This window comes from Oncorhynchus clarkii, chromosome 11, assembly GCF_045791955.1.
Source record: "Oncorhynchus clarkii lewisi isolate Uvic-CL-2024 chromosome 11, UVic_Ocla_1.0, whole genome shotgun sequence".
NCBI lineage: Eukaryota > Metazoa > Chordata > Actinopteri > Salmoniformes > Salmonidae > Oncorhynchus > Oncorhynchus clarkii.
In genome coordinates this window covers 27,868,375-27,883,229 of record NC_092157.1, presented here as the reverse complement: position 1 = coordinate 27,883,229, position 14,855 = coordinate 27,868,375, and the positions used below count along the sequence as shown (strand labels likewise).

Genomic DNA, 14,855 nt, shown 5'->3' with positions numbered 1-14,855 from the left:
ACAAGGTGCACCTGTATTATGATCATGCTGTTTAATCAGCTTCTTGATATGCCACACCTGTGAGGTGGATGGAAATTATCTTGGCAAAGGATACATGCTCACTAACAGGGATAGAAACAAATTTGTGAACAAAGTGTAAGAGAAATAAGCTTTTTGTGCGTATGGAACGTTTCTGGGATATTTTATTTCAGCTCAAGAAACATGGGACCAATACTTTACATGTTGCGTTTAAAGTATTAAGCATGCAATACAGTCTAGATCCAGTGTAGTCCAATTATTTTGCTTGACCGCGTAAAGGCAGCCTTAAAAACCAACGGAGGTGGTGAAATATGAACACGGGACTCGCATATAGATTGCTATTATTTTCTGTCGGTGTCATGATGAAGATGCTGTCATGACGTTGGCCTGGGGGTAGGTTTTTGACAGTCATAAATATCTCTTCCCTCCCTTTTTCCTCTCTCTACCCTACTGATGTGAAATTTTAAAACCCCTTGGTTAACATCGAGATTCTGGGAACATCAGAAGGTGGGGGGAAATGAACTATATTCTGGTAATCCGACCAATTGAACATATGCGGTGGTACTTAATGAATATGATGTCAGTTCGTTGTCATCTGAGACATTCTCATCAATGATAAGATGACATAAACTCTACAGTGGAAAGTCTGCACATTGTAGTAATCGGATTCACATGGAATTGTTGTTCAATTTAAATGTTTGAATATAAAATTATTGGTGAAGAGATTAAATGTAATTTTAGCTTCCAAATGAGAGATTTGGGTTTTCATAAGGTTAGGGCTCTGCTCAATCAGTGGCCCGCCCCTGTGAAGGGACATGGGTTATAAAACTTTTTAAACACGCCCTCCTCTCCCTTCCTATATAAAGCCTTGACGAAAATGTAACCTCCTGTTCCAAGTACGTGAGGTCTGCAGCCTCTGCGTTAAAAGGACTAACATGTCAACTACAGAACTAAGCCAACCTCAGCATGAGCTTTGGTTGTGAATGGTATGAACTTTGAACTCTTATTCACTGCAGAAGTGATACCTCCTTGCCATTGAGTTAGCCACAGCAGCTGCAAGCGTGGGCTAGGGAAGAACAGACAGAGTATCCCGTCTACCACACAACGACGTTACTACAACGTATCCAATTGACCATCAGAGACATTTTCCAAAGGATAAAGGACTCGGTTTGGCAACACGGCCTTCCATCTACCACCAACCTACCGAAGCGCAGCTCAGCGTAAATATTTATTGCATTTTCCTTTTCCAAATGGGCGGTAATTTAGAATGCATAATATACTGTATTTACGATAGCACAGCATCTTCCTTTGTCCCTCAGTCTTCCTGCACTTTCACTCAAACCCAGCCCCTTTTCTTTTGTGTAACCAGCTGTCATATATGTTCCGCCCGCTAGGAACGGTTTCCTTTATGACGTAATTTGTAATCAAGGTATAATTCATTCTTTGTATGTGTAATTCTGTGTGATTAGTTAGGTATTTAGTAAATAAATAATTAAACCCTATTTTGTATTGCTGATTCAACTTGTTAGCCAGGGTTCGTGAAGACAACCAAGAATTTACAACTTTCAGATGAGACTGAATTAAGGTGACGATTAATATTGACTGCTATTGATGTAAAATATTACTAGGTCTTTAAGAGTTTATTCGGAAGATAACAGTTCTATAAATATTATTTTGTGGTGCCCCGACTCTCTAGTGAAATACATTTACATGATTAGCTCAATCAGGTAATATTAATTACGGAGAAAGGATTTTATAGAATAGCATGTCATGTCACTTATTCCGGCATAGCCAAAGACACAACAATGCTCTCAATGTAAGATCCTAGGCCTGCTCCCTAACAAAGCGGCGTGAGGGTAGGAAAGAGTTTAAATGTGGATCTAAAAAGCATGGGCTTGTCTTGGGCTGTTTCAAAATATCAAACATTTTGTATGACAGCGTTTCACACGTTGCCATGAAAAAATATTATTTGTGTTTTATATTTCACTATATTCTATAGGCTATTATAAACTGGGTAGTTCGAATGCTGATTTGGCTGAAAGCCGTGGTATTTACAGTACCAGTCAATAGTTTTATTTGTATCATTTTCTACATTGTAGAATAATAGTGAAGACATAATAACTATGAATAGCACATATGGAATCATGTAGTAACCAAAAAAGTGTTAAACAAATCCAAATATATTTTGCCACCCTTTGCCTTGATAACAGCTTTGAAAACAGTGATTGGTCAACAGTAGGGATTCGTCAATTGCGGGGGTTTTTCATTCAACGAGAGACGACTGGTCTTCATGTAAACTTTTACAGTTGTGACATACTGCACCAAACATCTTTAGTTAGATGTAAAATTGCACAAAGACCTCCTCTGCAAAAACATCTATTTAAGAGTTATCTTAATTAATTCAGACTATTTTGAGGAAGTGTATACCGGCTACGGCATCTCAAGAGCGACAAACAGTACTATTGCTGCCCTTTTCTTGTTTTTCAAATAAAGGTATTTTAAGGGAGTATGCGAGGCACAGACATTCACTTCACCTAGCCTCTTAGCTTTCATTTTACACCCAATTTGATATATTCTTATGAACTTCACATGTTGGTGCTCATTTGTCCTTTTACATGGAAATGCCCTGAATCACGTTGTATCACATTCGGATATTTGATAAATACTATTGAATCAGAACAATGTTTTCATTGTCTCTGTCTGTTATTTTTTTTGGGGGGGTGGAAGCTGGCCAGCTAACTGTTATTGGCAGTTTGGAACTCACTTTTGTTATTGGTCTATTAATCAATTTACTGGCTGCGAAACTCCCGCCCATGCAAACCTGCTGATGAGAAGATTGTGTGTAAATTGCATCATAAACTAACACTGATCAAAAATGTTCAGACTTTTCATCAGCTGTTGTACAATTTGAAGGAAAACTGAATTGTTACTACACTGTGCCTTTAAGCTAACTTCAAAGATGGGAAGTGTTTTTCTAGAGGATATCACAATGTCCTATCCTGCTGGGCACAGGCGGCAATTCATTGTTGAAATGACGTGGAGACCACATTGATTCAACTAGTGTGTGCCCAGTGGGATGTTCCATTATTACCACTGAGAGAGAAATATTATCAGAGACATTAAAGGGGCTTTGGTGGTGTGCTCTTGGAGAAGAGTTGGAAGTTGGGGCTCTGCCTCACTCTTCTCTCTCAAACCCCTTCGGAGTGTCGTTACTCTCTGTTGGTCTTCATAAACATGCTAGATTACCATAGAACACTGTGTGCGTGTGTGCTGTGGCTATCCATAAACAGGCAAGATCAGAACAGAAGATCAGTGAGGATGTTCATAACAGAGTTAAACCAGGGCCAGATGCCACCAGCAGATATCTCTAATAATAATATTATACAGGCAGGCTGGAACGATGCCTTCATATAGGCTAGGTCCCAAATGTCAGAAAATGTCCTATATAGTGCACTATTTTTGACAAGGGCCCATATGGCTCGGGTCAAAAGTAATGCGCTATAGGAAATAAGGTGCCATTTGGGGCGCAGTCTTAGTAGCTGTTCATGTGTTCTCCATGTGTTCTCCATGTGTTCTGTGTCTGCACTGCAGGTGTGTACTGTATGTACACTACCTTTCAGAAGTTTGGGGTCACTTAAAAATGTCCATGTTTTTGAAAGAAAATCACTTTTTTTTTTGTCCATTTTAAAATTACATCAAATTGATCAGAAATACAGTGTAGATGTTGTTAATGTTGTAAATGACTATTGTAGCTGGAAACGGCTGATTTTTAATGGACTATCTACGTAGGTGCACAGAGGCCCATTATCAGCAACCATCACTTCTGTGTTCCAACGACACGTTGTGTTAGCTAATCCAAGATTATCATTTTAAAAGGCTAATTGATCAATTGAAAACCCTTTTGCGATTATGTTAGCACAGCTGAAAATGGTTGTTCTGATTAAAGAAGCAATAAAACTGTCCTTCTTTAGACTAGTTGAGTATCTGGAGCATCAGCATTTGTGTGTTCGATTACAGGCTCAAAATGGCCAAGAAACAAAGACCTTTCTGTTTCTCAAACTAGACCCTCTAATGGACTTGTCCTCTTGCTCAGTTGTGCACCGGGGCCTCCCACTCCTCTTTCTATTCTGGTTAGATCCAGTTTGCGCTGTTCTGTGAAGGGAGTAGTACACAGTGTTGTACGAGATCTTCAGTTTCTTGGCAATTTCTCGCATCGAATAGCCTTCATTTCTCAGAACAAGAATAGACTGACGAGTTTCAGAAAAAAGGTATTTGTTTCTGGCCATTTTGAGCCTGTAATCAAACAAACAAAGGCTGATGCTCCAGATACTCAACTAGTCTAAAGAAGGACAGTTTTATTGCTTCTTTAATTAGAACAACAGTTTTCAGCTGTGCTAACATAATTGCAAAAAGGTGTTCCAATGCTCAGTTAGCCTTTTAAAATGATAAACTTGGATTAGCTAACACAATGTGTCGTTGGAACACAGGAGTGTTGTTAGCTGATAATGGGCCTCTGTACGCTTATGTAGATATTCCATAAAAACTCTGCTGTTTTCAGCTACAATAGTCATTTACAACATTAACAATGTCTACACTGTATTTCTGATGAATTTGATGTTATTTTAATGGACAAAAAAATGCTTTTCTTTCAAAAACATGGACATTTTTAAGTGACCCCAAACTTTTGAAAGGTAGTGAATATGCATTGTCTAACCTCAACCTATGAAGATTTGAATTGAGTTCATCTACCGGTTTTAATGCAAAATGTTGCAAAAAGTTACTAGTTAAATTACTTGTAGTTGGTTACCATGCTGACCCCTGACCCCTGGTTGATCATTGGGGGACCTGGACCGGTAATCATAAAGTGTCTGAGAGTAGGAGTGATGATCTGTGACCAGATCCTTCCTCTCCATATAATCTTATTCATAATGATCTAAAAGGCAAAACTGATGCTAGATCAGCACTCTGAGACCCTTTGTGAATACAGGCCCTGATATCTTACATAAACCTGATCCGCCATGTCACCAAATAACCACCACGCCCCTCGACGGAAGCCCCAGATTGGCCTGGCTGAAACAGTGTAATTAGCCTGAACCAATCACAGCAAGGGTATTAAGAGTGGATTACCCATTAGCTAGCAGCTTAGCTGTCAGCTGTCGGCCTGCCCTGACTGGGAGGAATGCTGGTAATTCCAGCTGAAGGCTTTCCTCCTCATGTTGTTTGAGAAAAAATATGCGCGACCGGGAGACATATCCAGGCTTAAAGAATTTAGTGGCACTAGCTATATCCGGACTGGGTGGATACGATTACTGTGTTCTGTTGGCACATATAGGCGGCATCCCAAATGGTACCATATTCCCTACATAGTGCACTACTTTTTACCATATAATGCACTACTTTTAACCAGAGCCCTATGGGCCCTGGTCAAACGTAGTGCACTATATAGGGAATAGGGTGCCATTCAGGACATAGACTTAATAAAGGCTATCATGAGAAGTCCAGATCTCTCAGTTCTGAATGTGTCCATGTGTTGTGTGGCCTAGAGATGTAAATTCCTCAGTGTTAGCTTCTCCAATCTGGTTCTGTGTGTGGTGTGCAGACTGAACCGCAGACCTAGGGCTGACGGTTGTGTGGTTTAATGGTCTGTACTTTCTACATGGGAACCTGAGGTGGGGGGAGAGAGGGAGAGCTTTGGCTATATGCTAAATCCACAAAAGAAATTGGATTATTTGTCCCTGTACCATCAGTTCTCAATGTTCTCTCCTCTTGTAAGAAAAAAGAAGAAGCCCGTGTCACGAGCTGGAATTGTAAAAGTAAAACTAATTGATCTTGTCGTGGTTTTGGCAGACTCCTCGAGCCAGGAGCCATTTATTAGCCCCTGTCCTTTCTGTCCCTTTTTAAGGAATTCAACCTTAATCCATCACATATTCTTGATAGTTCAGTACTTGTTTGAGTAAGTGATACTGGCATGTGTATCTCTGTACTCTCTGTACCTGTCCGTCTGTCCAATGGGCATTATGAGTTATGGTCAGAAGATGAAGGGTAGATCACTGAGGCTAGTTCCTGGGTCGTGTTCATTAGACACCAACCGAAATAAAAGAAAAGGAACTTGTCCATTTAGGTAATTCTCATTTTAGTTTCGCTACGTTGTGCCCAAATACAACCATGGTTCAAAGTGCAGTGGATGGATGGGACCTATGGGTCCTGGTATCGTGACAAGCACTATAGGCTTGATCGGTGGCCTAGGATCCTGTTCACCCTGTCCCCCTGATTGTTCACGTTTTCGATACGTACTCCAAAAACCTGTCACTGAAATTCACACTTCTACACAATACAACACATTTCAACTTTACACTGTGTATAATGTAGTACTGCATAGAATGTTTTTTTTATTTATTTATTTCACCTTTATTTAACCAGGTAGGCAAGTTGAGAACAAGTTCTCATTTACAATTGCGACCTGGCCAAGATAAAGCAAAGCAGTTCGACACATACAACGACACATGGAGTAAAACAAACATACAGTGTAAACAAGTCTATATACGATGTGAGCAAATGAGGTGAGATAAGGGAGGTAAAGGCAAAAAAGGGCCATGGTGGCGAAGTAAATACAATATAGCAAGTAAAACACTGGAATGGTAGATTTGCAGTGGAAGAATGTGCAAAGTAGAAATAAAAATTATGGGGTGCAAAGGAGCAAAATAAATAAATACAGTAGGGAAAGAGGTAGTTGTTTGGGGTAAATTTTTAGATGGGCTATGTACATGTGCAGTAATCTGTGAGCTGCTCTGACAGTTGGTGCTTAAAGCTAGTGAGGGAGATAAGTGTTTCCAGTTTCAGAGATTTTTGTAGTTCGTTCCAGTCATTGGCAGCAGAGAACTGGAAGGAGAGGCGGCCAAAGAAAGAATTTGTTTTGGGGGTGACCAGAGAGATATACCTGCTGGAGCGCGTGCTACAGGTGGGTGATGCTATGGAGACCAGCGAGCTGAGATAAGGGGGGACTTTACCTAGCAGGGTCTTGTAGATGACATGGAGCCAGTGGGTTTGGCGGCGAGTATGAAGCGAGGGCCAGCCAACGAGAGCGTACAGGTCGCAATGGTGGGTAGTATATCGGGCTTTGGTGACAAAACGGATTGCACTGTGATAGACTGCATCCAATTTGTTGAGTAGGGTATTGGAGGCTATTTTGTAAATGACATTGCCGAAGTCGAGGATTGGTAGGATGGTCAGTTTTACAAGGGTGTGTTTGGCAGCATGAGTGAAGGATGCTTTGTTGCGAAATAGGAAGCCAATTCTAGATTTAACTTTGGATTGGAGATGTTTGATGTGGGTCTGGAAGGAGAGTTTACAGTCTAACCAGACACCTAGGTATTTGTAGTTGTCCACGTATTCTAAGTCAGAGCCGTCCAGAGTAGTGATGTTGGACAGGCAGGCAGGTGCAGGCAGCGATCGGTTGAAGAGCATGCATTTAGTTTTACTTGTATTTAAGAGCAATTGGAGGCCACGGAAGGAGAGTTGTATGGCATTGAAGCTTGCCTGGAGGGTTGTTAACACAGTGGTTGATTTGCTCATATTTGCAAAGACCCAGCTGTGATTTGGCTGCTGGAATATACATAAGTGGAGGCTGCTGATGGGAGGACTGCTCATAATGATGTCTCGAATGGTGCAAATGGAATGGCATCGAACACATAAAAAACGTTTGTTTCATACCATTCTACGCATTCCGCAACAGCCATTACCACGAACCCGTCCTCCCAAATGAAGGTGCCACCAACCTCCTGTGATATAGATGCCTAATGATCCTAATGATCATTGTGTCAGTGAGGGGACAACACTGCGTGAAACCTTCTTTACTCTTCAGGTAACACTCTCCCTTCCTCACACAGTCAGTCTGTTCCCCTCACTCACATATACACACATACACACACACACACCACTCTCTCTACCACAAACACACGTACACACACTGCTCCCAATTTTTTTAAACATTAGGCAACAAACATAATTTATTTATTTTTAAATATAGTTTAGGCTTACTTTAGGCCTATATGAATCCTAACTTTTTAAAGCACATCTCATGAGTAGCATACCCTTTTCCTTTCTTCCTGTGCCAATCAAATTAGCTTAAACCTACTGTCAAGTTACCAGGTTGTTAGCTAGCTAGGTAACATGACTGAACAACGTTGTTTGTTATCAAACCAATAATTAGCTACCGGGATCAGTTTCAAACGGCCCGCGACATGGTTTTGTACAATTTTATATCAAATGCTCGCAAATCCCGATAGAAAGAAAATAAGGCATCTCTGGTAATATGGGTCATACTTTTTTAGGCTCGAGACGAGCCATTTTTCTTTGCTGTAAATCTGCAAGCATGCTCTGTCACCAAGCGATGCTCCATTTTCCCTCTCTGACACTCAGAGGCTGCATGACAGTAAACTTGCAAAGTCTACTCAGACTGGTCTGTACTCTTGGTTATAACAGACGATGAAACGATGCTCCAATGTAACAAATCTAACAGATGTCTCATCAGGGTCTGGGGCTGCATCCCCGCTCGCCACCACGGCTAAATTATATATATATATATATATATTTTTTTTAATGACGGAGGTAGTATCATATCAAAGGGTACTACTTGTTCTAAAATGTTGGTGTAATAAGTTTCATGATGTTCTGGCACCGTGATATTACTGTGGTACTGGTATACCGTGCAACACTAGTGCACTATATAGAGAATAGAGTATCATCGCTGAAGGACCCAGGCAGCATCTGTCTGGAAGGCAGACTCTGGCCTGCAGCGAGTTGGGTACCATACAACACACAATACAATACGCGTGAGGACGTTTTGGGGAGCAACAATTGATTCCCGTTCAAAATACTATTTTACCTAAACGTAACCGTGTTCTAACCATAAACCTAAGCCTAAAATAGCCTTTTTTCTTATTAGGACTGGCCAAATGTCCTCGCTTGTCCAAATTCTCCTCGTTTTACTATTCTTGTGACGACTTCAGATCCTCCACAGGTATAGTAGAACAAAAGAAACACACACACATTCCTCTAGACTCCAAACATGCCTCTCTTTTGTTTTGTCATTTTGAGAGAGAAAGAGAGATTTTAATTTCTCTCTCTGCTCATCCACCCGGTGTTTGCTTTCAACGGTTCACACTCCGATTCTAAAACCCTAACCAAATATAAACTGATCCATTTAGTGAGCTATTTCTGTGTATAAAGTAGCATGGATGTGTTGTCCCAGATATGAATGCAATGCAGTCTGATCTTCTAGTTAAGCCTGTGCACTACTGGAGCGCACACACACACACACACACACACACACACACACACACCACAAGGCTCTCGTTAGCAGCCTAGTAACAAGGACTGGTTTGGTTTTTGGAAGGCACCACTGTTCCCAATGCACACAAGCACATATGAGCCCGGACAGAATGGGGGAATTTCGCTCCAGGCGTTCCTCCATACCTCCCTCGTCCTCTCCCCCTTCCACACCAGACGTTGGTTCTCTCCATCCCTCAAACCATCCTTCATTAATGTTTCACTACGTGGCTTTTGAGAAGTGAAGTGAAAAGTCCAGTGATCAGACAGAGTGTGGTTTGATCCAATGGTTAAATGGATCATTGTTCCTCATCTCGTGTTGAAAGCATTACTCTCTTAAAGCAACACAACGACAATTCCCTATTCCCTATGTTGTGCACTACATTAGACCTGGGCCCAGAGGTATATTCACCATGTAGGTTATAGGGTGCCATTTGGGATGTGACCAGTGTGATGAGAGAGCGCTGCTCTTTTGAACGATAGCTCGTTGAATTCAGTTGTTGGAATTATTACCATTATGTTGTCCAGTTCAGACAGCCATGGCTTACATGCTTTCATTTCAAACCTCAAACAGCCAAGGCTGAAATGAATTGACTGTGCCACATTGTCTGGATGTGTTCCAGACTGGTCAGTATGGTTATCTTGGCAGTCTCTCTAAAAATAGTCTCTTGCCGACAGACATTGTGTACAGATGCATTGTATCGAGCACCCTATTCCCAATATAGTACACTACTTTTGACCAGGCTCTGGGTATACAGGGAGTAGGGAACCATTTGGGAAGGAGCCTTCTTTTCTACTAGCAGCAGTTATGAGAGGGGTTGGGGGAGACGTTTGTGTAGTTAGTATTTCTGCAGACCGACAGTCCTCACAGGAAATGTAATCACTATCAGCTCAGGTTTGAAAGGTTAATTGGCTGCTTCTCTGTCAGGACGTGAGACTAGCTAGACTCCATGGTCTGTGAAATGGAAAGAAATTAATGTCCCAACATAGAAAAACACAGACTCTCTTTCATCCTCAGATGGGTTCCTCAGAACTTTCCCTTTTAAAATCCCACCAACCTTGTTACATTAGGTCAAATATTCTCGCTCTCTCTCCCTCTCGGTTTCTCGCACTCCTCGCTCTAGCCCGCTATCTCTATCGCTCTCTCACGCTCACGCTCGCTCTCTCTAGCCCGCTGTCTCTCTGTGGCACTGATTAATTAATACCATTTAACGTGGTGACCTTTTTTTAAAATACTTTCCATGTTTTATACTTCCCAAGCTGGACAAGTTGCATGGTTTATTACAGGGTTCCCCAACTGACAGGATTTTGCTTTGGTTTAAAATCTGTTCCCAAGTATTCCCACACATAATAGAGATATATGTGAATCCAGACAAATGTAATCAAGGTTTGAATTGATTATGTTTTAGTCAAATATTAAATCTGTTTGGGCAGTTTACAAATGATTTGTAATTATGATCCGGCCTCCTAACCATTGCTGCGTGTCTGGTTGACGATCCACGTTGTATTATATACTGTAGTCAGTTTTCTATCTCACACCTCCTATAGGTGAGATGACTGAAGTACATACAGAAATGAGGGGGAGGGAGTCGTGGGCTTAAGCTGTCGATATGGGGAAAAGGTGGGGGTTTGGGTGTGTGTGTGAGATTCAGAGAGAGGGAGAGAGCGAGCAATTGATAGGGGTAAAGAGGAGGTGGGTGGGGGTGTTATGTGAAATGTCACAGATGTGATGATGGGGGAAATGAGCGAAGTGGTCTGATTGATACCCAGTGAGGTGGAAATGTAGGTTAATCTGGTCATATGGCACCATACCTCCCTCCAGACCTCTGTACAGTCCTGTGTCCAGTAGCATGGGAAAATGAGCAGAGCAGAGGGGCGTTGGCTGAGCATTTGAAGGAGGGAATGAATCGGGGAAAGGTGATAGAGAGGAGGAAGAATGAATGAGCAAGCTGAGAGATGGAGAGGAGTAGAAGAGATTTGGAGAGAGGGAGTGGATGGATGTGCAATCAGCAGAGAGAAGATTGGATCAATGTAAAGGAGGTGTGGAGGGAGACTGGGAGGGAGGGACCCTGTACATCATCCATCGCTACTACTCTACTCATGCTTGTGATTTAATAGAGGTGTGTGCACGTATGCATTCGACGAGTGTGTGTGCTTGCTTGCTTGCTTGTGTGTGTGTGTGTGTGTGTGTCTGTATTGTTATGGCCACCGAGCGAGAAGCAAATCAGCAGCCCTCTCCTCTGTCCCCACTCAGTCCCCCCTCTCCCCTCAATCCCCCCTCTCCACTCTGTCGCCTCCTCCACTTCAGTGACTTTAATTAACCTGCTTGACTCTAATTGAATGACCTAGTGTGTCTCATGTAACTTGCATCACAAAGACGTACGGCAACATACTGATCTATCCCCGTTTTACATTAGCTGTCCCCGTGGGACTGACCACAATGCCCACCGAAGTCCAATATGAGTGACGCCACACCCCCATTTTGCACCAGTGACATTATATGATCCACTCCATCCCTGAGAAAAAGTGTCTGGGTAATGGAATGGACTCACTTCTTGTTCATCTGTGCGTGCGTGTCTTCCCTCGTGTGGCCAGTCCACGTTTGGCTCTGTGAGTAGACATAAATGGGGGTGACAGGAGCGTTATGTCGAGGTATGGGTGGATGATGTGCAACAGAGAGGAAAGAATGTGCTGGAGTGGGTTGCCATGTGTTCAGCCAGTGATAGACCCCTCCCCCTTCCCCCCAAGCTGCCTTCCTCGTGGTCCTAGCTCTGATTGACAGATAGCCCCCCTCCCCATAACCCACCCTGGGCTCCTCTGTAGCATGAGGGAGACACCAAGTGGTCACAGTGGGAAACTGCAAGAGTGTCTCTCACTGGTCTCTGTCCTTACTTTAACCAGCACAGCATGTCAGTGAGATTGACGACTTCATTTATTTTACAGATTACATAGGCTACTACTATGCAACGTGATTGGAACAGCACATAGTCCAGTGTTTCTGCTGTAAAGGTTGGGGAGAGAGATGGAGCGAGACACCTAACTGTAGGTCCCTCTGGATAAGAACTGCTAAATGACTACAATGGAGATGAGAAAAAAATACATGGATGGAGATGAGAGGGAGGAAGAGTGAAAGTAAATGTAGACTGACATCATGCTGTACCTCATTGAAAACCACAGTGGTCTTCGTTAGGCCGATATTGCCCCTATCTCCATATAGGCTGCCATATTGCAACATAGGGATTTACTCTGTTCAACTTCTACCAAATTCTCAATTAACCTCCGACCTCAGAATGAATTAATCATCCCATATCTCCTCCCAGATGCACCTTGCTACAGCTTGCATCCCAAAAGGGCACCCTATTCCCGACATAGTGCACTACTTTTGACCAGAGCCCTGGTCAAAAGTAGTGCACTATAAAGGGAATAGGGTGCCATTTGGAACGGACCTGCCGCCTGCTACAGTTACATAATGCATTCTAATCTGCCTTGCTGGGCCAGTACTGTTACTCACCCTGACTGGAGAAGAACTCATTTATCAGGGTCTGGGCTGGCAGACGGAGAGACAAGCCAAGATCACTCTGCATAAACAGCAGAACTCTTAGTAAACTTTGTCCCCCCAGTCATGAGAGTTAGAGGTCCTATAGAGGTCCACATCCTCGGTCCCTCTAGCAGCCAAGGACTCCTTATACAGATTACCCACTCATTCTGTCTGTCACATCTCTTTTAATATCGTATTCATCTAGCTTGGAGGAATCCGAGTCTGCGACAAGCTGTGAGAGAAGCGAACTCTGAATATGTACAGACTGAACAGTGAGACCTGGGTTACAGAGTGTAGTGCGTATGACCCAATACATCACTGGGGCCAAGCTTCCTGCCATCCAGGACCCATATACTCGGCGGTGTCAGAGGAAGGCCCAGAAAATTGTTAGACTCAGTCACCCAAGTCATACACTGTTCTCTCTGTTACCGCATGGCAAGCAGTCCACCATAGTCACTTTACCCCTACTTACATGTACAAATTACCTTGACTAACCTGTACCCCGGCACACTGACTCGGTACCGGTACCCCCTGTATTTACCCTTGTTATTGTTGTGTCAATTTATTGTATAACCTTTAAATGTATTTTTTACTTTAGTTTATTAAGTCAATATTTCCATAGCTCTATTTCTTGAGCTGCATTGTTGGTTAAGGGCTTGTAAGAAAGCATTTCACGGTAAGGTCTACACGTTGAATTCGACGCCTGTGACAAATAGCATTTCATTTGATTTGACTCCCTTCAATGTGGTTCAAAAGAAAATGAGTGGATTGTCTCCCTCACAGAGGATAGAGATTCTAAACGATATGCGGCGGTGTTCATCAATGACTGCAGTTGCCTTGATCCCATCACTTGGGGTCACAATCTTACCATGCACCAGGCCTGCACTCTGCAGATGCATCAGGTCTCTCAATCTACCTATTAATTGTCTGAAAAGGTGAATATCTGATCTATCTTTCTCTTTCCCCCCCACACACACACACACACTTCATAGAGGAGCTATGGGGGACTGGCTGACTGGCTGGGCAATAGCAGCTCAATGGATGGTGATCAGGGTCTTTATCTCCCCTCTGCACATGTTGTTTCTCTCGCCCCGTTGTGAATGTAGAGAGCAGGATAAATATAGTGTCTATAGTCCCCGCCGAACAACTAGTTCATCTGTCAACGCTCTACACTGTGACCTCTCTGGACTCATTGTGACCCAACGTCAGGGCATAGAGAGCCAGTTTAACGGCCCGCACACACACACACACACACACACACACACACACTGTCTGTCGGGAAAGGGAACTCTCACCACCACTTCCTTTTGTGGTCGTGTGTGCGCGAGCAATCATGTGTGTCCGTCTGGCAGAGGGAGAGATCCTATTTCCTCTGGCTTTCTGACCCTGCCAGTGTCTCAAGTACACCTCTACCTTTCGGGATGGACTGATAGAGCGAGTGAGGTAGCAAGCGGGGATAGACTGACAGACAGAGAGGGACAGGAAGAGAGGGGTAAACCAAGAGGGTCAGTGTATTTCGGGGGGTTGCGGCCGTCAGCCATGGTCCCTTTCAGTACATTTAAAGGCTACAGCCGGACAGAGGAGGAGGATGACGAGGTGTTTCTCCGCAGCCCAGGATATAAGGTGACGAACTGAATCAGATATGTCTGCGAAGGTCTTTTAGTTTGTCGTCGTTGTGATCTAGTAGGTCATACTTGATATATAATGTCAGCTTTTACTTCAACGTGTAAGATGTAAATGTTTGCGTGCTAAAAAATACAATATGTAGGCTATTGTCTATTGCTTCACAAAGTATCTTCTTTCATGTGGCTTAAATGGCCTATTTCAGCACTGTGTTGTGTTGGCAAACCTTCCGAGAGCTAAAAACTTGACTAAACTTTAATTAACTCCGATTCTTCCAGACCATCCCATTTAGCAAATGAGGCCACCTCGTTTCTCTTGGCCTTCGCTCTAGTAGTCGGGTCTATTTCTG

The 14,855-nt window shown here is 42.9% G+C and overlaps 1 protein-coding gene across 7 annotated transcripts in view; it reads left to right on the top strand.

Annotated features, from left to right (window-relative positions):
- Positions 1-14,855, top strand: part of LOC139420425 (rho GTPase-activating protein 12-like) — a 100,806-nt gene that overhangs the window by 54,343 nt on the left and 31,608 nt on the right. The window contains exon 1 of one of the 7 annotated variants that reach the window (XM_071170545.1): positions 14,178-14,506. The exons of 5 other annotated variants lie outside the window; for them this stretch is intronic. In XM_071170545.1, coding sequence (XP_071026646.1) covers positions 14,423-14,506 — 84 coding nt within the window. In that variant the 5' untranslated portion in view covers positions 14,178-14,422. Of the gene's footprint in view, positions 1-14,177; positions 14,507-14,855 lie in introns of those variants that run through there. One more of the 7 variants, XM_071170544.1, reaches the window with a different exon arrangement.